This window comes from Artibeus jamaicensis, unplaced genomic scaffold (assembly GCF_021234435.1).
Source record: "Artibeus jamaicensis isolate MK-2021 breed Jamaican fruit bat unplaced genomic scaffold, CSHL_Jam_final contig_923, whole genome shotgun sequence".
Taxonomy (NCBI): Eukaryota; Metazoa; Chordata; class Mammalia; order Chiroptera; family Phyllostomidae; genus Artibeus; species Artibeus jamaicensis.
The window spans coordinates 1,389,890-1,413,280 of NW_026522014.1; the positions used below are offsets into that span (position 1 = coordinate 1,389,890).

At 36.4% G+C, this 23,391-nt stretch overlaps 1 protein-coding gene across 8 annotated transcripts in view; it reads left to right on the top strand.

Annotated features, from left to right (window-relative positions):
* AKAP9 (A-kinase anchoring protein 9) overlaps positions 1–23,391 on the top strand; it is a 173,761-nt gene that overhangs the window by 138,897 nt on the left and 11,473 nt on the right. For 7 of the 8 annotated variants that reach the window (XM_053655099.1, XM_037136468.2, XM_053655095.1 and 4 more), the window contains 12 exons: positions 725–877; positions 1,381–1,560; positions 2,240–3,316; positions 4,659–4,799; positions 5,289–5,777; positions 6,168–6,231; positions 6,318–6,439; positions 6,969–7,160; positions 7,422–7,610; positions 17,586–17,730; positions 21,223–21,442; positions 22,164–22,314. In XM_053655099.1, the coding sequence (XP_053511074.1) occupies positions 725–877; positions 1,381–1,560; positions 2,240–3,316; positions 4,659–4,799; positions 5,289–5,777; positions 6,168–6,231; positions 6,318–6,439; positions 6,969–7,160; positions 7,422–7,610; positions 17,586–17,730; positions 21,223–21,442; positions 22,164–22,314 (3,123 nt within the window). The remainder of the gene's footprint in view (positions 1–724; positions 878–1,380; positions 1,561–2,239; positions 3,317–4,658; positions 4,800–5,288; positions 5,778–6,167; positions 6,232–6,317; positions 6,440–6,968; positions 7,161–7,421; positions 7,611–17,585; positions 17,731–21,222; positions 21,443–22,163; positions 22,315–23,391) is intronic. The other variant, XM_053655098.1, reaches the window with a different exon arrangement.

Sequence of the window (23,391 nt, forward strand, 5' to 3'; positions counted from 1 at the left end):
ACCTCTGCTTATTTCTCGTTAAACAAGGTACATGGCAGCCATATCTTTCATTGGGTATAAATATGGACTAAATTGAGCTATTCTTACCTGGTGGTGAAAGTAACTGACTTAATTATACACCTTTCTTCTATCTTTTTTTAAGTTCTTACCTGAGGATGTATTTATTGATTTCTTTTTTTTTAGAGAGAGAGAAAGAAAAAGGAAGTGGGGACGGCAAGGGTGGGGGGGAAAAAAACAACATCAGTGTGAGAGAGAAACATCAATTGGTTGCCTCCCGTACATAGCCTGATTGAGGCTCAAACCCTCAACCTTTTGGTGCACAGAACAACACTCCAACCAGCTGAGCCACCCTGCCAGGGCTTTCTTTAACCTTTTGATAGAAACTTAATTTATCATAAAAGGAGATCTTAAATGTAGACTTTTTCCTTTTTCCCATGGTTCTTTTCTACTTTATCCGATGACATTTTAGGTAGGAAATAGCTCCTGTATCCTTCCTCTGAAGGTCTCCTCTTTGCTCTGGGCAGGATGGTTTAAGGGTGGTAAGTTTGAAAAAGTCTAGAAGACACAGTTACAACTGACTTAGAGAAACCTCTTTTCTTTATTTTCATGACTCACATGTTTTAAGCATACACACTTTATAGAACTAACATAACATTCTTTATTTTCTCTTGACTCAGATTTGTGTAAAGTTTTTTTCTCTTTCTTTTTGATTTTGGTATCTAAGATCACAAACTTAGAAGAACAGTTAGAGCAGTTTAGAGAAGAACTGGAAAATAAGAATGAAGAAGTTCAGCAACTACATATGCAATTAGAAATACAGAAAAAGGAATCAACTACCCGCCTACAAGAACTTGAACAAGAAAACAAGTTATTTAAGGTAATTAATTAGCCAAAGAAGAAGGGGGGGGGGGAAGAAAAAAATACTAACAAAAAAAAAAAAAAAAAATTCTTAAGCTTAGTAGTATAAAATCGAACAAAAAATAAACAATAAAATCTTAATAATTAATCTGACACAAAAAAAAAAAAGAAAAACTCAGTCCATAAATAATTCATATTTTTTTGTCTTGTGCAAACATTAGTATTAAGTATTTGCTAAACCCATTTGCTAAGTGGTGCTTAACAGAGGAACATTAGCTTCAAATGGATTTGCATGGAACTTGTTTTTAAGCCAACAGAAACATTTGAATTCATCATAAATGAAACTTTCAGACCTTTTATCAAAATATTTTAAGAATTACTGATTACAATAATTTGATATCTCTGAATACTTTTAATTTGTACATTTTTTAATGCTGTATCTTTTGTAAGAGTTTATTGAAAGAAGGTTTAAAAATCACGTGTAATGATCTGTCCAACTAGGATGGCTATTTTTATCCCTAGGATGAATTAGAAAAACTGGGATTTGCCATAAAGGAATCTGAAGCTGTCTCTACTCAGGACCAACATGTGTTATTTGGCAAATTTGCTCAAATAATGCAGGAAAAAGAGGTAGAAATTCATCAATTGAATGAGCAAATTACAAAACTGCAGCATCAACTTAAAATGACAACAGATAACAAGGTACACTAGTTTAAAATTGATTGTTACATGAGGTTAATTTAAGCTAGAATTTTAAAGCACTAAAGACTGGTTTTTCTCCTTTTCTCTTTAAATGTAAAACCAACTAAACCTTAATTTTCTTTACCCATTAATTTTATTCTTTTATTGTTGTTCAAGTACACTTGTCTCCATTTTCACCCTACCACACCATGCACTTTATCCATTTTAATTTCAATATAACAAGCTGAGTATATTTTTATCATTTTCTAATATTATCAGAGATTTTTCATGTTTTACAGGGAGTCTCTGGTGACTTAAGAGTTCATCATATCATTCTAACCAACCTATTAAAAATTCTACTGTTTGATATGAGTTAAATAAGATGATACTTGGGTGCCGTCTGCTGTAGACTGTTTTTGTTTCAATACTTCATTCTTTTCTATTAGAATATATTGATATTGACTACTTGTAGGAAATCAGCTAGTAAAAGTGTAAATCGTTTTATATTTAACAGAACTTTCTGTATGAAGGCATATAATTTAGGCCCTTCTTTGATATGAGGGTCTATATTAAGTTAATGTAATATGTCCAAGAACTATATTGTGTGATCAGTGCTTGAAGATCTTGCCCTAAAATAAAATTGAATTCTCAAAAGATAAATATATATTTATTGTGTATGCTACCTTTTTCTCATTAACAGGTTATTGAAGAAAAAAATGAGCTGATAAGGGATCTCGAAACCCAAATAGAATGTTTGATAAGTGATCAAGAACGTGTGAAGAAAAATAGAGAGGAAGAAATTGAGCAGCTTAATGAAGTGATTGAAAAACTTCAACAGGAATTGGCAAATATTGAACAAAAGACATCAGTGCATGCTGCTTCTGTCCCAGAAGAAGCAGATAGTTTAAAGCATCAGCTGGATATGGTAATAGCTGAAAAACTGGCTTTGGAACAGCAAGTAGAAACCACTAATGAAGAAATGGCCTTTACTAAAAATGTACTTGAAGAAACCAATTTAAAAATGAACCAGTTAACACAAGAACTATGCAGCTTAAAGAGAGAATGGGAAAATAGGGAAAAAATCCGAAGTATACCATTAAAAAGTGACAACGTGGCTGTAGATGATCTGAGCAAAAAGAAACCTGAACTACAAGATGTCCTTACTGGAGGTGCTCTTCAAGGCCTAGAAAATCAGACTTCCCTCAGATCTTTGGAAGAAAACAGCAGAGTTTCCATAAACAGTTTGGAAACAAAGGTGCTACAACTTGAGAGTACTGTGAGTGCAAAGAACTTAGAACTTACCCAGTGTTACAAACAAATAAAGGACATGCGAGAACAAGTCCAGGCAGAAACAGAAATGCTTAAAAAGAACATTGTAGACCTCCAGACTGTACTTGAGGAAAATGTTGCTGCTGCTGTTGTGAGCCAGGTCCAACTTGAAGCCGTTAAGGAATATGTGAAACTCTGTCAAAGTGAACAAGAGAGTTCATCAGAGCCCGAAAGAGCAAATGTACAGAATTTAAATCAACTAACAGAAAATGAGATGAAGTCAGATGTATCCGCATTAACCTTGAGAATATCAGAATTAGAAAGCCAGGTGGTTGAAATGCAGACCAGTTTGATTTTAGAAAAAGAACAGGTAGAAATTGCAGAGAAAAATGCTGTAGAAAAAGAGAAAAAGCTACAGGAACTACAGAAGCTTTTGGAGGACAGTGAGAAAAAACAAGGAGTCAAAGAAAGGCAAAAAAGCCCTCAAGGAGATTTTGAAGTTCTCACGGTTAGTTTGTATTTAATTTTTTTCACTTAAATACCCTAAGATACCCTCTTTTCCTTTATTCCTTGAGCTGACTACTAATTTACTAAATTAAATGTTGTTCTTCACATGTAGCAATTGGTACATATAAAGCATTTTTATAAAAATATTACTATTCTCGCCCTGGCTGGTGTAGCTCAGTGGATTGAGTGCGGGCCTGCCAACCTGAGGATTGAGGTTCGATTCCCAGTCAGGGCGCATGCGTGGATTGCATGCCAGTTCCCAGCAGGGGACACACGAGAGGCAACCACACGTTGATATTTCTCTCCCTCTCTCCTTCCCTTCCCCTCTAAAGATAAATAAATAAAATCTTTAAAAAATATATTACTATTCTCTACAGTTATATTATCACTAGAATAAATGACACAAACTATATTTTGTAATTTAACTAGCACAGTTATTAAATAGAGTAGTCAGAAGAAATTTAGAAATGTTAAGTTCAGCAAATGTCTTCTGGAACTTGTGTAGAGTTTTTCCTTTTCCCTCTATCATGCATGTTGTGTGATCATCCCTTTTAGGTAATAATAGAAAATAACATATATTAGTGTTCTACTGAATTAACGTAAGAGTGAGGAATCCTTAACTTTTGCAGATTTTATACTTGATAATAATTTGTTTTCCTTTTCTATGAAAAATTTGCATTTTACCCTTATAAATCTACTTAGGTAAAGACCTGAAATTGCAGTTATTTCTCAGCATAGGACTGATATGAAAGGACTTTAGCTTTCAAATTCTCACTTTATGTATTTTGAATTTTGTGTAGTGATTGTGCCATCTTAATCTGAACACCAGGAGATTAACTGATATATCAGGATCCTATAAATATAATTTATTTTGCAAATGATAATTCTTTCCATTTATTAGGCTTTTTCTTCCTATTAGGCTTATTGGAAATATAAACTATGAATAATATTAAAATAGTAATGTGACTTTCCATGTATGTAAAAGTTCTAAGAACTGTTTTGTTAATGCCTGGTATCTTTTAAGGAAAGTGATATAAATATAAAAGCTTTTTGAAAAGTACCAAAAATATTAAGTAATAATTTATAAATTTTAGGATATATACAATGAGAGTATTTACCTTTCACTTCTGAAAAATCATTCTTTTCTTTCCCGAAAATACAGAATAATGGTTCTGAAATTTTTTCTCTATTTGTTTAGTGAACACGGATCATTTCAACCCCTTTTATCTGATAGACAGCCATTCCTGGTTTTTAAAAAAAAGCTTCATTAGAATGTATATTGCCTTGAACTTGGCTATATTTTTTTAATGATGTGTTTCTTATATTTTTCCATTGCCATACAGACAACTACTGAGCTAATTCATACCAGTGAAGAAAGTGGATTTTTTGTTCAGCTTGAGGCTCTCAGAGCTGAGTCAGCAGCTACCAAAGAAGAACTTGCCAATTACAAAGAAAAGGCAGAAAAACTTCAAGAAGAGCTTTTGGTAAAACAAGTAACTTAGCTCCTAATTCACTTGCTTCTACCTATCTTAATTTTATTTCAAATTATATTCTTTTCTATGAAACAAACCTAAATCCATAATTTAAAGCTAGAAAAAAATAAAAGCAAGTGAATTTGATGAAAATTTATATATTTCTTTAATAGCATCTTGTTGCTTGATTTGCCTTGGAATCTTCAATAGGAAGATGCGTATAATTTCTCTAATCCATTAATGAAGGAGGAGAAAGACAGATGTTAAGGAAACTACATATCCTATGAGAACTAAAAGTAGAGGCTGATAAAATGATTTTATTTCTGTGGTAATCTGTGGCCATATGTAGAAATACATATGGAGACTCTGAGTGTTTCTGAATTTTTATTCTAAAGAATAATAAAATGAACATACTAGTATGAATTATACTCTCCCAACACTAAATTCTGTGTTCAGTATTTTTAACTAGATATTCTACTGTTCTATTTGTTGTGTTTTTAGGTGAAAGAAACAAATACGGCATTTCTCCAGAAAGATTTAAGTCAAGTTAGGAATCAACTGACAGAGGCAAAAGAGAAATTATCCTACTTCTTAGAAGAAGAAGAAAAGACTGAGGTACAAGAAAACAGAAAACTATTCATATTAGAGCCATTTCCTATTAAAGAGGGTAAAAGTATCGCATCCCAGACAGACAGGACTCTCAAGGTCAATAGTAGCAGTCAGACTCCACAAATCCATGTCAGAAATACAGGAATCCAAATTGATTTACAAAGTGAATGTCCATCAGAAGAAGTTACTGAAATAATCCATCAGTTTACTGAAAAAATTGAGCAAATGCAAGAGCTACATGCTGCTGAAATTTTGGATATGGAATCCAGACATATTTCAGAAACTGAAACCTTGAAGAGGGAGCACTATGTTGCTGTCCAGTTACTGTCAGAGGAATGTCGCACCTTGAAGGCAGTGATACAGTGTCTGAAGTCTAAAGAGGTATTTGGTTTTCATAACCTGTGCTTTTCAGTGTTCTGTGATTTTTTTCCCCTAAAATTCAGTGGTTTTAAGAGGAAAAGAAATTTAGGACAATTTCTTCATTATGATAAAATTATAATTGTCTTTCCATTACGGAAAGTCAGATAGTAACTTTCACAAAGTTACTATCCTGATGTTATTGTTCCTTAATTCATGAATGTTTCTTATTACGGTAATGCCCATGAAGAAAAACTAGACTGTTGTAAGCCATGGATAGTTTTGTTTATTTTAAAAAGGTGTAACAAACTTAAGTGAATTTTTTCAACAGCATTACAAAGAATAATATTATTTATGGGACCCTGTTTGTATTAAAGCAAAGAAAGTTATGTACTTTTTGTTTTCTCTAATTAGGGAACCTCAATTCCTGAATTAACACATTCTGAGGCTTACCAAACTAGAGAAATATGTTCTAGTGGTAAGTTACATAAATTTCTGGAATTTGTGTAGTACTTGTATAAAAAATATTTGTTTAATAGTCACTGGTTGTTTTCTTTATTTTAGATTCTGGATCAGACTGGGGTCAGGGAATTTACCTTACACAAAGTCAGGGATTTGACTCAGCATCAGAAGGCCGAGGAGAAGAAGGTGAAAGTTCAACAGATTCATTCCCAAAGAAAATAAAGGTACAAAAAGACATATCTTTAGTAAAACTTAGTGTGGTTTCTACATTGAACATAATAGTGTATTTAAAGTTATATAGTAGTAAGGTCCTCTATGGAGAGAGAATTGCAGACCTATGAGGCATCTTGGGGATCTGTTTAGTTTTATTTCCATTTTGTACAGGTAATAAAGCACAATATATTTATATACAGAATTTTTTTAATTTTCATTGCTGAAATTTGTGTTTGCCAAAATTATTAAAATAGTTTCAAGGACTAGAATTTATCTCCTACATATTTCTTTTGGTCAAATTAGTGGCTAGTTATTAAATCCAAGAAGAACACATTAGATAAATAGATAGTATACTGTCATAGGCCATTTTATGGGATTGGCTTTCTCCTCCAGCGGAAGAGGATAGGATGGTGTTTCCTATCTGCAGTGGCTTTTCTAAATTAATCTAAGTAGGTGTCAAGCTGTCTTGCTTAAAAGTTCCCTTCGACTTTGCAGTCTTTGAGGTTGTAATAATTCTGGCTTTTGGGTTTTGGTTTCTAGGGATTACTGAGAGCTGTCCATAATGAAGGCATGCAGGTGCTCTCTCTCACCGAGTCGCCCTATAGTGATGGAGAGGACCATTCTGTTGAGCAGGTTTCAGAATCTTGGCAAGAAGAGAGAAAAGCTTATCTCAGTACAATCTCATCTCTTAAGGATTTAATTACCAAGATGCAGGTGCAAAGAGGAGTTGAGGTACTCAAGATTATTATGCATCCAAATAGTTTTATATAATATGTATCAATTTTAAGGCAGTTTACAAATTAAATTATTGTTGTTTGTCAGGTATTTTATTTATTTGCACACCCCAAGTCACATATTTGAAAATAAATTCACATATGCTTAGGTTCGCATGCTCTTACTTACATTTATTTAGGTGAGCAGATAAATATCCTTTTTAGAGCCTTTTTAAACATGCTTATTCGGAGCTAACTTTTGTTTTTTATACTCTGCTAGGTTTATGATAGTTCTCAATCTCATGAGAACTTCTCAGACTGGCGAGGTGAACTTCTGCTTGCCCTTCAGCAAGTTTTCTTAAAGGAACGCAATGTTTTACTGGCTGCATTTCAGACTGAACTGACGGCTCTAGGCACTAGAGATGCAGCTGGATTATTAAACTGTTTGGAACAAAGAATACAAGAACAGGTATCAAAGTAAAACATTACATCAAACTTAAAATTAATTGTTGATCAGTGTTATAGGAAGTCTGAAGTTTAAAATTTTAGCAGCTACTAAGTATTTAGAAGAAAAATGATTACCATAAGTGTTTTTATCTTACGTTAAAAAATGAGCAGTATTGAAAATTATTGAGCTAATTCTCCAACTTGGGAAGTTTGAAAAAGAGGAACAGAATGACCCCAAAATATTAGGGATGTGATACAGTCAGTTCCTATAATTTGCAGTAGTTAGGTTCTGTGAAGTTGCCATGAATGCTAAGCCATTGCTACTAAAGGAAGTAGAGGGGTCAGTTTCTGTGGCCCCCTAATCGTGACATTTTTGTCAACCAGCAATACATGACCTTATTTTATGTGTGATTCTGTTCAAACACACAGTATTTACTGTATGCTGTTGATTCATTAACGTTGAACCGATGTTTATTTAGCACTACAACTCATGCCTAAATGAAGCTTAACACATGTGTTTTCTTCATAATACACAGCTTTATTGTACTTAGGAACACTACGTAGTACTTCATTACTATGCTTGGGGACCATTTGAAACAGTAAAATCACCAAAAAAAAGCACAGAAGTACAGAAAAACAGCACTATAAATGGGTGGCAGAAGGACACATGTTTATAGTGTAATGGATGAAAAAAGAAGGCACAGTGTCAGCGTCAGCCAGGAACATGCACATCTGGCATTTTGCCCCTGCGTGTTTGCAGACGCTGTGAAAACACCGCAGGTATTGGTTTTAGGGGCACAAGTACATTTTAGTGACTAGGCAAATTCATAAATACGTGATCCACAAATAATGAGGCTCAAGTGTAATAAATAAAAGACATTGGTAAAATACATACAGTGGTACAATAGAGGATAAAAACTGATTCTTTGAAAGACCAATATAATAAACTTTTCTAGAGGGTTAGTTCAGGAAAAAAGGTAAAGCACACTTTTAAAAGTTAGGAATGAAAATAGGATCACAACCAAAGATATAACCTGAAATATAAAAGTAATGAAATGTCATCAATAATTCTGTGTTTATTAAAAAACTTCAGGGAAGTGGACAGGTTTTCTGGAAAAATAAGTCTTACCAAATTTTTCATTCAGGAAAAAATAAAAAACCTGAAAGGTCTGTGAATAATAAAAGAATCAAATCAGTTCACATTCTCTCACACATCATGTTTCTCTCTCTCTTCCTCCTCTCTCTTCTCTCTAAAAATAAATAAATAAAAATCTCTTTTTAAAAAAACAGTTCACAGCCCTGGCTGATAGGGCTCAATGGGTTGAGTACCAGCCTGTAAACTGAAGGGTTGCCAGTTCATTTCCCATTTGGGGCACATGCTTTGGATGTGAGCCAGGTCCCTAGTTAGGGCGTGGAAGAGGCAACCAAACAGTGTTCTCTTGCACATCAACATTTCTCTCCCTCTCTTTCTTCCTCCCTTCCCCTCTGTAAAAAATAAAATCTTTGAATAAAAAACTATAGCAATACTTAAGAATTTTTTAAAGATTTTATTTATGTATCTTTAGAGGGGAAGCGAAGGAGAAAGGGAAAGAAATATCAATGTGTGGTTGCCTCTCGTGCATCCCCTGCTGGAAACTGGCCTGCAACCCAGGCATGTGCCCTGACTGGGAATCAAACTGCAATACTCTGGTTTGCCGGCCCGCGCTCAATCCACTGAGCTACACCAGCCAGGGCCAAGAATTTTTTTAAAAATTTGTTCATAACATTTAGCACCCAGATCTTGATTTTTTTAGTACATTCTCCATTAAAAGGAACTAGGACTTCTTAGAGAAATGGCTGATTCCAGGGCAGGAGCAGGGAAAGTACAATATGAAGTATCTCATTTTGCTAACAAGGAATTGCTGAAAGAATTGAGGGGATATGTCAGAAAGTCACAGAAGCCAGCTTGAAGGAGTTCTCCCTGGCTAAACATGGGACAGTTTGAACATCAAACAAAATAATGAAAGTGAAAGGTGCTCCCAGTGGCTTTTCCACACAAGTGGCTTTTCCTTGTCTGGGTTCATGCCTCATACTTTTCTAAAATCTCTGAAACAAGCAGCATCTGTCCTCAGCAAACCCTCTCACTAAGTGGCCTCAGGCCCAGCAATAGCAGCAGCCAGCCTTAGTTCATAGCTTGGTCTCACATGGGTACCTGAAAGTTCAGCACAAGTAGCAGCCATCAGCAGATTGCTTTGTAGTTCATGCCAGGTGGCCCTAATCACAGCACAGGCAGTGGCCGACCTTGGCCAGTACCTTCCAGGAGGCACCAGAACCAGCACACCCAGTAGACAGCTTCAGACTGTGTCAGAACACACCACCCAACCTCCTCCACAAGCAACACATTCAAGAGGCAGGCTCAACAGGCACCAGAGCTCCACTGAAGTAAGTCCAGCTGTATGGAGTGGGCCCCTGCACAACCGATCCTCCATGGTGGTCAGTGGTTGGTGGTCAGTTTTTGTAGCTGATTGGCCTGGGTTAATCCCTCTCAATGGTCTCCCAGCAGCAATCGATTCTCAACCTCAAGAAGAGGGTATACAGCCCACACAAAGGACACACCTTGAGTTCACACCTTGAGTGACTGGGGAGGCAGTACTGCTGGACCCTACAGGACACCTACTACAGTAGGCCACTCTACCATACCATGCCTGGGAGACATTGCCACTCTACCTAATACATAGAAACAAACACAGGGAGGCTACCAAAATGAAGAGACAAAGAAACATGTCCAAAATGAAAGAACAGAGCAAAACTCTGGAAAAGAACTAAACAAAATGGAGACAAACGATCTATCTGGTGCAGAGTTCAAAACACTGGTTATAAGGAAGCTCAGTGAACTTAGTGAGGCCTTCAACAGCACAAAAAAGGACTAGTAAGAAGTAAAGGATAAACCAACTAAAATGAAGAATATTGTACAGGGAATCAACAATAGAGTAGATGAAGCCGAAAATCAAATCAGTAATTTGGAATATATGGAAGAAAACAAAAAACCTATTCAGAACAGCAGAAAGAAAAAAGAATCCAAAAAAATGAGGATAGTGTAAAGAGCCTCTGGAACAACTTCAAGCCCTCCAACATTTGCATTGAGGGTGCCTGACAGAGAAGAGAGCAAAAAATTGAAAATTTATTTGAAAAAATGACAGAAAACTTCTCTAACTAGTGAAGGAGATAGACATATGAGTCCAGAAAGCATAGAGAGTCCCAAACAAGATGAAATCAAAGAGGCCCACACCAAAGACACATCATAATAAAATACAAAAGGTTAAAGACAAAGAGCGCATCTTGAAAACAGTTACTTACAAGAGAACTCATAAGACAGTCAGTGACTGCCAGTCAGCTAGCCATTGTGGCTCTGAGTTGCTTGGAGCATTATCCTGTAAACCAGTTGAACCAAAGGAGTCTTTGGTTTAATTCCCAGTTGGGGCATGTATGTGGGTTGCAGGTTTGGTCCCCATTCAGGCTGTATATGTGAGGCAGCAAATCAGTCTTTCTTTCTCAAATCAGTATGTCTCTCCCTCCATTCCCCTCTCTAAAAGTAAGTAAAATCTTTTTTAAAAAGAAAAAGCTAAAGGAGTTCATCACTACCACACCAGTTTTGTATGAAATGTTAAAGGGTTCTTTTTCAGAAGAAAATTTTCAAAAATAGGAACAATAAAATGGCAATAAATATACATCTGTCAACAATTGAATCTAATTTTAGACAAAGTAAATGAACAAACAAAACAAGCAAACTCGTAGATACAAAGAACCTTTTGAGAGTTGCCAAATGGGAGGGCATTTGGAGGGATGAAAAAGATGAAGGGATTAGGAAATACAAATTGGTTGTTCACAACAGTCTTGGTGATATAAAGTACAGCATAGGGAATATAGTCAAGTAACTGTATGGTGTCAGGTGGCTGTGAGATTTATTGGGATGATCACTTATTAAGTTATGTAATGTCTAATCACTGGGATTTACTCCTGAAACTAGTATAATAATATATGTCAACTGTAATTGAAAATAAAAAATGAGGAGACTGTGACTTCCAGCCAACATGGTGGCATAGATGGAAACACTGTGCCTCCTCGCACAACCAAATTTAAAGACGACAAAGTTTTAGTAAAAAAAAAAACACAACCAAAACACAGAAAATTGAACTATACAGAAGTCCAACAACAACCAACTGTTCAGCCAGACTGGTAAGAGGGGCAGAGCCAGCGTCTGGCAGAGTGGGGTTGCCCAGGAAAACTCGGCCAGACTGACCGAGGCACGTGGGCGACGGTTGGCAGATCCCAGTTGTGGGGTGGCAACAGGCAGACTGACTACAGTCACACATTCAAGTGTAGATAAACCAGTCGAAGGAGCGAGCATTGAGACGTACCGCGCAGGCCCCAGCGGCAGGAAGCAGCAGAGGGAACCGCCATTGCCCCTCTCTGACCCCGCCCCCACATACAGCATCACAACCCAGCAACTGAGTTGCCCTGCCCTGGTGAGCACCTAGGGCTCTGCCCCTCATACAGAATAGGTGCGAACAGGTCAAAACATTATGGCTCAAGAAGAACTCAAAGCCCCAGAGCCCATAACTCTTAAGTGACCAAGAAATAGCCAACCTATCAGATGCACAGTTCAAAACACTGGTGATCAGGATGCTCACAAAAGTGGTTGGGTTTAGTCACAAATTACAGAAACAAACGAAGGCTAAACTAATTGAAATGAAGGGACATGCACAGGAAACCAATAGCGATGGAAAGGAGACTGGGACTCAAATCAAGGGAGTGGACCAGAAGGAAGAAAAAAATGACCAAACAGAAAAGAATGAAGAAACAAGAATTCAAAAAAATGAGAGGCTAAGGAACCTCCAGGACATCTTTAAATGCTCCAACATCCGAATTATAGGGGTACCAGAAGGGGAAAAGGAAGAGTGACAAGTGGAAAACTTATCCAAACAAATAATAAAGGAGAACTTCCCCAATCTGGCAAAGGCAATAGGCTTCCAGGAAATCCAGGAAGCTCAGAGAGTCCCAAAGAAGTTGGACCAAGGAAGGAACACACCAAGGCACATCATAATTACATTACCCGAGATAAAAATGAAGGAGAGAATCCTAGAAGCAGCAAGAGATAAGGGGACAGTCACCTACAAAGGACTTTCCATCAGACTGTCAGTGGATTTCTCAAAAGAGACCTTCCAGGCAAGAAGGGACCAGAAAGAAGTATTCCAAGTCATGAAATCCAAAGACCTACATCCAAGGTTGCTCTATCCAGCAAAGTTTTCATTTAGAATGGAAGGACAGATAAAGTGCGTCTCAGATAAGATCAAATTCAAGGAGTTCATCATCACCAAGCCCTTATTATAGGAAATGTTAAAGGGATTTATCTAAGAAAAAGAAGATAAAAAAGATGCACAGTGAAAGGACAGCAAACTCAGTTATTAAGAACCACACCTAAAACAAAAGCAAACTAAGAGGACAGCTAAATCAGGAGCAGAACCATAGAAATGAAGATCACATGGAGGGTTAGCAACAGGGGAGTGGGAGGAGGAGAAGGGACAGAGAATAAGTAGCATAGACTGTAGGTAGAAAATAGGAGGGAGGGCAAGAATAGTATGGGAAATATAGAATCTAAAGAACTTGAGACACGTGGACATAAACTAAGGTGGGGGAAATGGTCGAGGGGTGTGCAGGGTGGAGGGGAACGAAAAGGGGAAATAGGACAACTGTAATGGCATAACCAATAAAATATATTTTTTAAAAAAGAAAAAATAAGAGTAACATTCAAAAACAGGGTAAGATAAGAATTCATGAGTTTATAATGATAAGTGAATAAAAATTCTAATGGCAGAATGCCAACTAGCATGTAGGAGAAATGATGGAATCTATAAATCACCCTTTATTAAACACTATAGTAATATGATCAGGAACGTATAGTTACATACTCTCAAAATAAATCTTCAGATACTACCTTATCCAAGTGATTAGTTACTGTCACCAGAAATGGAACAAACAGACATCATATACTTCTCAATATCAAGGTTACGACATCTCTTTAGTGCATAATTAAAATCTACTCATTGAGACACGTTAGATGAAAACAAGATGAGGCCACTATACTGTATCAGAATGGCCAAAATAAAAACTAGTGACAACACTAAGTGCTGACAGAGAAATTCCATCTCTCATGAATTGTTTTAGGAATATGAAAGGGAGAGCCACTCTGGAAAATTGTCTAGCAGTTTCTTATGAGGTAAAAATACACTTATCATATAACCCAGAAGTCACACTCACAGGTATTTAATCTGACAGAAATGAAAACTTATGTCTCCGTGAACCTATACATGAATATTCATAGCAGATCTGTTGGTAACGGCCAAAAACTGGAAACAACCGAAATATCCTTTGACAGGTGAATGAATGAACAAATTATAACATATCCATACACTGAAATACTACTCAGCACTTTAAAAGGAACAAATGATTGTTTCCCTCAAAATAATGTTATATAACACTCTTGAAAATACAAGATTACAGTGATGGAAAATAGATCAGTAGCTGTTAGGAGTTAGGTGGTGAGAGGGTGTGGCTACAAAGGAGTTTCTTTGTAGTGATGAAACAGTCCGTATCGTGACTGGTGGTTACATGAACCTGTGCAGGTGGTAAAATTTCACAGTACTATATACCAATTCACTCACAGGTGCATTTGAAAACTAATAGTATCTGAATAAGCCCTGGAGTTTACATGGTATTTTACCAATTTCAGTTTCCTGGTTTTCATAATGTGCTACAAGTACATAAAATGCTATCAGGGAAGGCTGGCTGAAGGGTACATGGCAACTTTGTCTTAAATTATTTCTGAACAAAAAGTTTTCAGAAATGAAGGACCCACTGCAAAATAACTAGCCTGCACTTTTAAAAAATTTAAGGTCACAAAAGACAAAGATTTATAAAAATACCAATTTTTCCCTTCTGCTAGTTAGAGAATGTAGCAAAATTTAAATAAGCTTTATACATTATAGGGGTTATATTAGGTTAATTTCTGCTTTGATAATCATACTGTGGTTTATAAAAGAATATTCTTGCTTTTAGGAGATACGCACTGCAGTTTTTAGGGATAAAGGAACATCTGCCTGCAACATACTCTCACACATTATGAAAAAGAAAAATAAGGATATGTGCATGGATGTGTGTAGATACACACACACGCATTTATGTAGAGAGACAGAGAATGGTAAAGCAAACGTGAATTTGGGTTAAAGGACACATGAGATTCCTTACACAATTTTTGGATTGTTTCTGTGAAACTATGTCAAAATATGAAATTAAAAACATTTTAAAAATCCACCCACAAGAGTTATACCAAGTCCAAATGGTTTTACAGGTGAAGAAGTCTGCCATGCATTCAGGGAGTAGCTAACTCCAGAGTTATACATGGGCTCCTCACAGTTGGGTGGTTCAGGGCATGCCCTATCGTTTTTTGAGGAGGCTCGTATAATCCTGTTCCCAAATCAGATAAAGGTAATAGAAGAAAGAAAGAAACAAACAAAAAAAAACATGGGCCTGTTTTATTCCTGAATGCAGATTCAGAAATCCTCAGTGAAGTACTAACATACCAAATTCACCAAAGCACTTATTTTTAAAGACAACTACTTTTCACTTATTCAGGGTTACAAAGGTAGCATACCATTAAAAATAACTCATGTGATTCATTACTTTAACAAATTAAAAGGGAAAAGACAGTGATCACCTCGAGAAATAAGGGTAATTAATCACTTAATTAGAATGGAGAATTTTATACTTTATAATATTACCTTAAAGCAAATAAACTAAAAAAATTTTATTGAACTAAGTAAAGATTATGCCTAGCAAAAATCTACAACAAACATATCTTATAGTTAAATGTTTAAAATATTTCTTAATGAAGAGTTCAGTAGTTTGTTCAACCTACTACTAAATGTTTAGTGACCTAAATGTTCAGCTAGCAAAGCAGGAGAAATAAGTAAAAGTTGGGGGTAGGGAAGGCCCGTTACTCACTTACATAAAAACTAAAGAAGAACTATACACACACATTTTTAGAATTGATACAAAAGCTTAAAATTTTGCTGGATAGGCCCTGGCTGGTGTAGCTCAATGGATTGAACATGGGCTGCAAACCAAAGGGTCGCCAGTTCAATTCCCAGTCAGGACATATGCTTGGGTTGCAGCCCAAGTCCACCAGTGGGGGGGGGGGCACGTGAGAGGCAACCACACCTTGATGTTTCTCTCCCTTTCTCCCTTCCTCTATCTCTTGAAAAATAAATAAATAAAATAAAAAAAATTTTTTTTGCTGGATAGAAGATCAAGATGTAAAAATCTGATTTCTCAGTAAATAAAATGTTATTTTTAAAAAATGAATTGCAATAGCATTAAATGGAAAAATTTATAAAAATTTAAAACTACCAAAACTAACTCATGAAGAGAATAAAAATCTGATAGATCTATAATAAAGAGTTAAATTACTAATTCTAAAATTTCTCACAAAGAAAAGTCCAGGATCAGATGGCTTCACTGGGGAATTCTACCAAATGTTTCATAGAGTTAAGACTAGTCCTTCACAAATTCATCAAAATAAAAGAGAGAAGGGACTATTTCCCAACCCATTCCATGAGACCAGTTGTTGCTCCAATTCCAGAACCAGACAGAGACATTCCAAGAAGGAAAACTACTGACCAATTATCCAGTGATGTTAAAACAACCAATGGAAAAGAGGACACATGATGTAAATATATGATCTCATGGAAAGCAGTTAATATCCAATAAATATATAAAAAAGATGCTCAAATAAAATATGGTGTATTCATTCTATGGAATACTGGATATGAAGGAGGACCCCAAAAATATTCTTCTGGAGGGCGGACCCCTTGTAGTACAGGCTTCCCCCATTAGAGGGGGTGGGTGTTCTAGGAACCCATCTGTATCAGTGTAGCAGCTGGTGGTGTGAGAGAGCTATGTTCAGCTTCAGTGAATTTTTTTTGAAGACTTAATACATTTGCCCATTGCATGACGGGTGATTTATGAGTGCACCTGCCCACACCATGCTGAGTGTTCAGAAGTGTTTGACCCCAAAATGGCACCATCCCCGTGGCCCACCCTCCCTGTTCACCTTATCTCACTCGAGGGACTTTGTTTCCCTGTGAAAAAAGTCCTCACAGGCATGTTTTCCCCATGTGGAAGAAGTAAAACCAAAAACATCAGAAGGATTAAAAGGCATCAAATCAACAAGTTCAAAAACTGTTGTAAACAGTAGAAAAAAACATCATGATAGGTGTATTGCACCAAATAGTACTTTGAAAGGTAACTCAGGTTTAAACATATAAGAATAACAATTATTTATTAAAAAATCTTGGACTTATTGGGTCCCCCTCATAATACTGAAATGAGGGCTACATGTGTCAACCCATTGGTTTACCAAAATGTTGTGAAAAAGGCAAATAACATCAAGATAAATACAGTATGATTGCTTTTATATAAAGTTTTAAACATGCAAAAACAATATTGCATATTATTTAGCATGTGTGTATGTAACAATATGTAGAGAATTAGAAGATATGAATTTGACATGAAATATGTAATATGAAAATTAGAAGATAAAATTTAATATGAAATGACATAAAGAAGAATTTGGTTACTTTCTGAGCAGGTGGTGCAGGGGAGGATGTATTCAGGGGGGTGTACACAGGGGCTTTGATTGTACAGGTGCCATTTCCTAAGCTGCATACGTGGGTGTTTATTATAGTAGTCTTTGCATTGTCTTGTGTGTTTGAAGAATTTCAAAATAAATGCAAAGGTTAGTAACCAGAAGTAAATCCTAATGAAAAGGAAGAGAAAATTAATAATTTCTTTTCAAAATTTTAGCATGTGTATATCATTCATTCTTCTTCAGATTCCTGCTTGTTAATTTTCTGGTCTTTATAACTGTCTTCACTTGATTTTTTACTTTACATTTTTACAGAGTATTGAATATCGAGCAGCTATGGAATGCCTTCAGAAAGCAGATAGAAGGAGTTTGTTATCCGAAATTCAAGCACTGCATGCTCAGATGAGTGGTAGAAAAATGACTCTGAAAAGAGAACAAGAGAGTGAGCAAGCAAGCCAAGGTACGCCGTACGGCGGGAATGCTTCACACCGTCTCCCTTCTCATCTCTCAGTTAGAACCCTTGTCTTCTCAGTCACATTGGTTCTCACTCTCACATCACAGGGAGAACCTACATTAATTACCCTGGGGACTAAGGGGTTGTCCAGTTGGTTTTAGACATATATATGTGTGTGTATATGTATATATCTGTATATACAAGTTGAGGAAAAAGTGGGTTTATAGTTGTGTGTGAAACAGAATTTATTCTTGTTATTATTTATTAATTATTGTGTTGTTTCCCATATGAACAACTGTAAACCTGCTTTTGCCCCACCCTGTATATCTGAGTGTATATGTATATTTAAATATTTTAAACACACACACACAGTTGACCCTTGACCAGTGCAGGGGTTGGGGGCGATAACTACTTGTGTAGTCAGAAACCTGACAAGAAACCTTAGGATGGCCCTCTGCGTACATAGAAGCTCAACCACAGATCAAAACTACAGCTCTTATGTTCTTGGAGTTGAAAAATAGTATACATCCAGGTTCTCTAACCAAATGGAAACTCTTGCTTACCTTTGGAACAGAAATAAAGTAAGTAGGTAACACCAGTCTTGCTATGCCAAATAAGCTTATTGCTCCACCTTAAAAGTAGCAGTTCTTGAAATTGGGAAGAGGCAGTGGTCGTGCAGGAGAGGGAGTTGTTCAGTCACTGCAAAGAAAAAATGCTGTGTGTGGCAGACAGCCTGCTAAGGACCTGCTTCAAAATATCAAAGGATTTTGCTTTTACCTCCTGTAAAGTCTGAAAACAGCTTTTGCTAGCTGTGTGGAAAGAGTATGACAGTGACCCTTACAAAATACTTAAAGACACTGTAATTTTCTGACATATAAACAGACATATTTGATTTAAAATGAATAAGCCTGGCCTTGACCCAGGGTGTTTAGCCCATTGTTCATTATTTTCCTTTGTTTTGAAGCTCTAGGTGAGGATAACCTAAAAGAAAAAACAATCTACAATGAAAGTAACTGTTTCTTTATTAATCCTTTTTAAATTGTGAACTATAAAATACATTTAAAAAATACAAATGTGAAAATGTACGATACAACAAATCAGACGAGTATCTTTGGAAACATCACCTATGCCAAGTATCCCAGAAGCCCCCTTCCCAGCATCCACTCCTCTAGTAATGCAGAAGTGACCATTATCCTGATTTTTTTGTTGTTGTTGTACTACCTATTTATATATTCCTAAACCACAGAGGTTTAAAATTTATCCTGCTTTTGAACTTTATCACTGTCTTTTGTCACCTCTCTATAACATTCTTCTAAGTTCCTGTAGTTATCTCTAGTTCATTTTTTTAACACATAGTATTCCCATGTGTGATTATTTCACAATTTATATATCTCGTTAGCTGCTAGATCCAGTGCTAATCTGCATTTTGTTACACTGTGTCTCTGATGCATATATGCATCACTTTTCTAGGTACAGACCCAGGAGTGGAATTGCTGAATAATGAAACACGTATCTTCAAATTTATTAACCAGTGCCAGACTGTTTCCCAAGTGGTCACATTAGTTCGTACACTTGCTAGCAGTGTTTGAGAGTCTCTGTTGCTTCCCATCTTTGCCCACAGTTGTTACTCTCAGACCTTTGTTGTTATCCAGTGGGTGAGCGGTGTATTGTTATGGTGGTTTGGATTTATGTTTACTGATTACTGAAGGGGTTAGTCCTTTTGCCATGATTATTGGCTTCTGATTATTGGCTAGCTGGATTCCTGCTTTTGCGATGCTTCTTAAGATTTTATTTATTTACTTTTTAGAGAGAGGGGGAGGGAGGGAGAAAGAGGGAAAGGAACACCAGTGTGTGAGAGATAGATTGATTGGCTGCCTCTTGCACGCCCCCAACTGGGAATCTGGGCCTCAACCCAGGCATGTGCCCTGATGGGGACCCAAATCTGCAACCTTTTGGTTTGGAGGCCAGTGCCCAGTCCTCTGAACCACACCAGACAAGCTTGTGATACTTCTTCAGATCTTTTCCCCATTTTTGATAGGGATATCTCTTCATTTAGAGCTGCAGAAAGAAATCACTTGAGATTAAACTGAAATCTAATTTTCATCCTGTCTAGTGAAGACACATACCTTTGTCTTCAGTTTTGTTTCATATAATGGTACACTTACGCTTTTGCAAATTTTGAAAGTTATACCATAGTCTTACATTTGTCACTGAAGAACTGAAGATTTTAAATATTTTTAAATATTTCAGAGCAAAAAGGTGTAATGAGATCACAAATTAAATATATCCTTTATATTAAGACATAGAATTAACTGAAGATTATTTTAAATAGTTTATTAGTATTAGTTTACTTAATAAAACCCCATTGGAAGCCTAGTTTCACTACATACATTTTATACATGTAGCTTCTTAACCTCCCTAAGAAATGGTTATAAAGGCCTGAATTAACATTACTTTTCTTCAAAGTCAGGTTTTTTCTATCTCCTAACATGAATAATAGGAATTGTAATATGAAGTGATTAACTTCAGTAAAATTTTTAAGTTAACAATACATTTATGGTAGAATAGGGAGCTGGATAAAAGGTGAAGGGACCGGCCAGAGAGCATAGACGCAGGGCCGTAAACATAGACAGCAGTGTGGTGATGGCCAGAGGGAAGGGGGCGGGGAGGGGTAGGGGGAATAGGGGCGTCCGTAGTAGTATAGGCCAAAAAGATTTAATCAGATGAAAGAAGGGATTTAAGACAAGTCAAAATTGTCTTTATAAATACAAAGGTCTTGTGTAAAAAAATACATTTATGGTGGAATAGAGAAGTAGAAGAGTAGAAAACTAGAATCTCCTAAATCCTCAAATAGTACCCAGGTAAATCGTTGTTCAGACCTTTTTAATGTGTACATGTATATAAGTTCATATTTTTTCATTAAAATGGAATTCTGATGTATATTGTAACTTTTTAAATTTATTATACCTGTGAATTTAAATATTTCAGTCTGTTTTCGTTGTAACAGATATGCAGCAAGGGTTTGGTTGGTTTTTAGAGAAAAAAACATGAATCAAATTGGGGTTCGGACTTCCCCCTTCTCTAGGACAGGTGCGAGGGACTGTCTGTGAACCAGGGCTGGGCATGCGGCCGGCACTGCAGGCCGCTGCAGCCGCAGTTCCCCAGTGACTCTTGCAGGTGCCTCAGGCGGCTGTCAGATACCACTGGGGTTTTTAATGTGAGGGATAGAAATTCTGAACGAACAAATACAGATTTATATTTATTTCACATTTGTTGAACTTTATCATCCAATATGTTTATAGTTCTGAAATGTTGACTGTTTGGACTGTGAGGGAAATATGCATAATGTATATTCGTTTGAATTGCTCACTTTGGGACTGTAATATTTTAATTTGTAGTAATCACCTAAATTCCAAATCATTTCTCATCAACAAAGTATTTATAAATCAAGTATTAGTCTCTAAATCATGGTTTAAATATTAATAATTTTCCATGTAGAGCTCCTGGAACATAACATGCAGCAGAAGCAGTCTCAGATGCTGGAGATGCAGATGGAGCTCAGCGGGGTGAAAGACAGAGCAGCAGAGCTGCAGGAACAGCTGAGTGCCGAGAAAATGGCAGCTGCCGAACTGAAGAGTGAGCTTGCGCAGACGAGGCTGGAGCTCGAAACAACACTCAAGGCACAGCATAAGCACCTGAAGGAATTAGAGGCATTTAGGTACACCACGCTTCCTTATTATAAACCTGCGTTAGTGAAGAAATTGGAGTAATTTTATCGCAGACATTGTGAGGATCTTACAAAAACATAACATGATACATGATGTTTAAATAACATGACACTTCATTAATTCATAGGAAGAATTCAGTGGGAAAGAAAATTCCAAATAATAAGCTCATGATGGGCATGTTCTGTACTGTGGCTTCCATTCTACTTCAGGCTTCTTATATAAGATATATAGTTTTGACCTTTATTTCACTAATTTGACCAAGTAATTTGAAATGGTATTTATTATCTCAATAGAATTCATCATTCAGTTAGCTAATATATGCAAAATGCATTAAAAGATAATGCTTGTAAAAAGAATAAGATTGTTGAAGTAAATACTGAGATACTCTACTTGCTAAGAACACATTATAAGCACCATCTTTATTTTGAACAGTGTTTTCGCACATACACAAAAACATGGTATTTTCCATGTTAGGTATAAGACAAGGGAACATTTTCATTAATATTATTTTGTAATGGAAAATAATAGGTGTACTATTAGAAACAGTTAATTTGAAATGAACCGCAGTCCACAGTCTTTAATCTTTGTATGGTTTGTATTTTTCTATTTGCTACTTTATTATATGCCTCCACTTTTCATTGGAAGTTGTACTCTTTCCCACTATATAATCAAAGTAGTTTTAGGAAAGTTTGTCTTGTCTCTCTGATTTAGGTTGGAAGTTAAAGATAAAACAGATGAAGTACATTTGCTTAGTGACACATTAGCAAGTGAACAGAAAAAATCCAGAGAGCTCCAGTGGGCTTTGGAAAAAGAGAAGGCCAAACTGGGACGCGATGAAGAACGAGATAAAGAAGAACTTGAGGTAGTGGTCTCTCTGTCTTTAAGTATCTGTGGAAAATCCAATAGAAAAATGAGAATCAGGAGACTTTTCTCCTTCTAAAATGTCAACATTGAACTCTTTATGAACTGCAGTGAGTTGCTTGTTCTTTATTGAATACTATTATAATGTTATCTAAATTATACAAGGAAATGCTAGTAGTACAATGCTTTTTTTGTTTTGTTTTGCTATATCCAAGGATGCATTCAGACTGTTCTCCTGCACCATGTGTTTTGGGAATTTAAATTAGTGCATATACAATTTGATAAATAGGGCAGTCGTACCAGTTTAATGCAGTAGTAGTTTTGGTTCCCATGTTCTCATAGGGCAGGGGAGCAGTGATACTTTCCTGGCAGCAGGATTCCCTGCTGCTATAGTTTATGAAAATGAGTCCCTTCCCACTGGGCTGTCTCCCAGCCTAGCACAGATCTCAGCTCACAGCAGTGCGCACTTGAACACCAGCCCTACTGGCTCAGAGCTCTTCCATCCACATAACCGAGTACTTGCTAGCTCAACACCAAAAGTCTGTGTAAGCCCTGGCTGGGTAGCTCAGTTGGGTAGAGCGTCATCCCGATACACCAGGTTGTGGGTGTGATTTCTGGTCAGGGCACATGCAAGAATCAATGCATGAGTCCATCAAGCATCAAGAAGTAGAACAACAAATCAGTGTTTCTTTCTCTCTCTCTCTCTCTCTCATATATATACATGGCTTTTGACCTAAATTTGTGTGTGTGTCTGTGTATCTCAAAACAATAAATAAAAATTTAATAAATAAAACCATATAAAAATCTCTGTGGCCCTCATTTCTGCCCTGTTACTGTTGAGGGTTATTTTTAATGTCCACCGTGGTAGCCTGCAGACTTAGTGAGCTCTCTGCCTGTCAAAGGCATGTCCTCTCCTCAAGTCCCAATGACTATTTTTTATCACTTCAAATGTGTGTAGGTTTTGAGTAGCTTGCCCCTAACCCTGATTTTCCCCTAAACCTTATTGTTTTAGTACCTGATATTGGAAAATACAAAGTTCATTAGTAACTCATATCACATTATATCAGAAATATTTGTA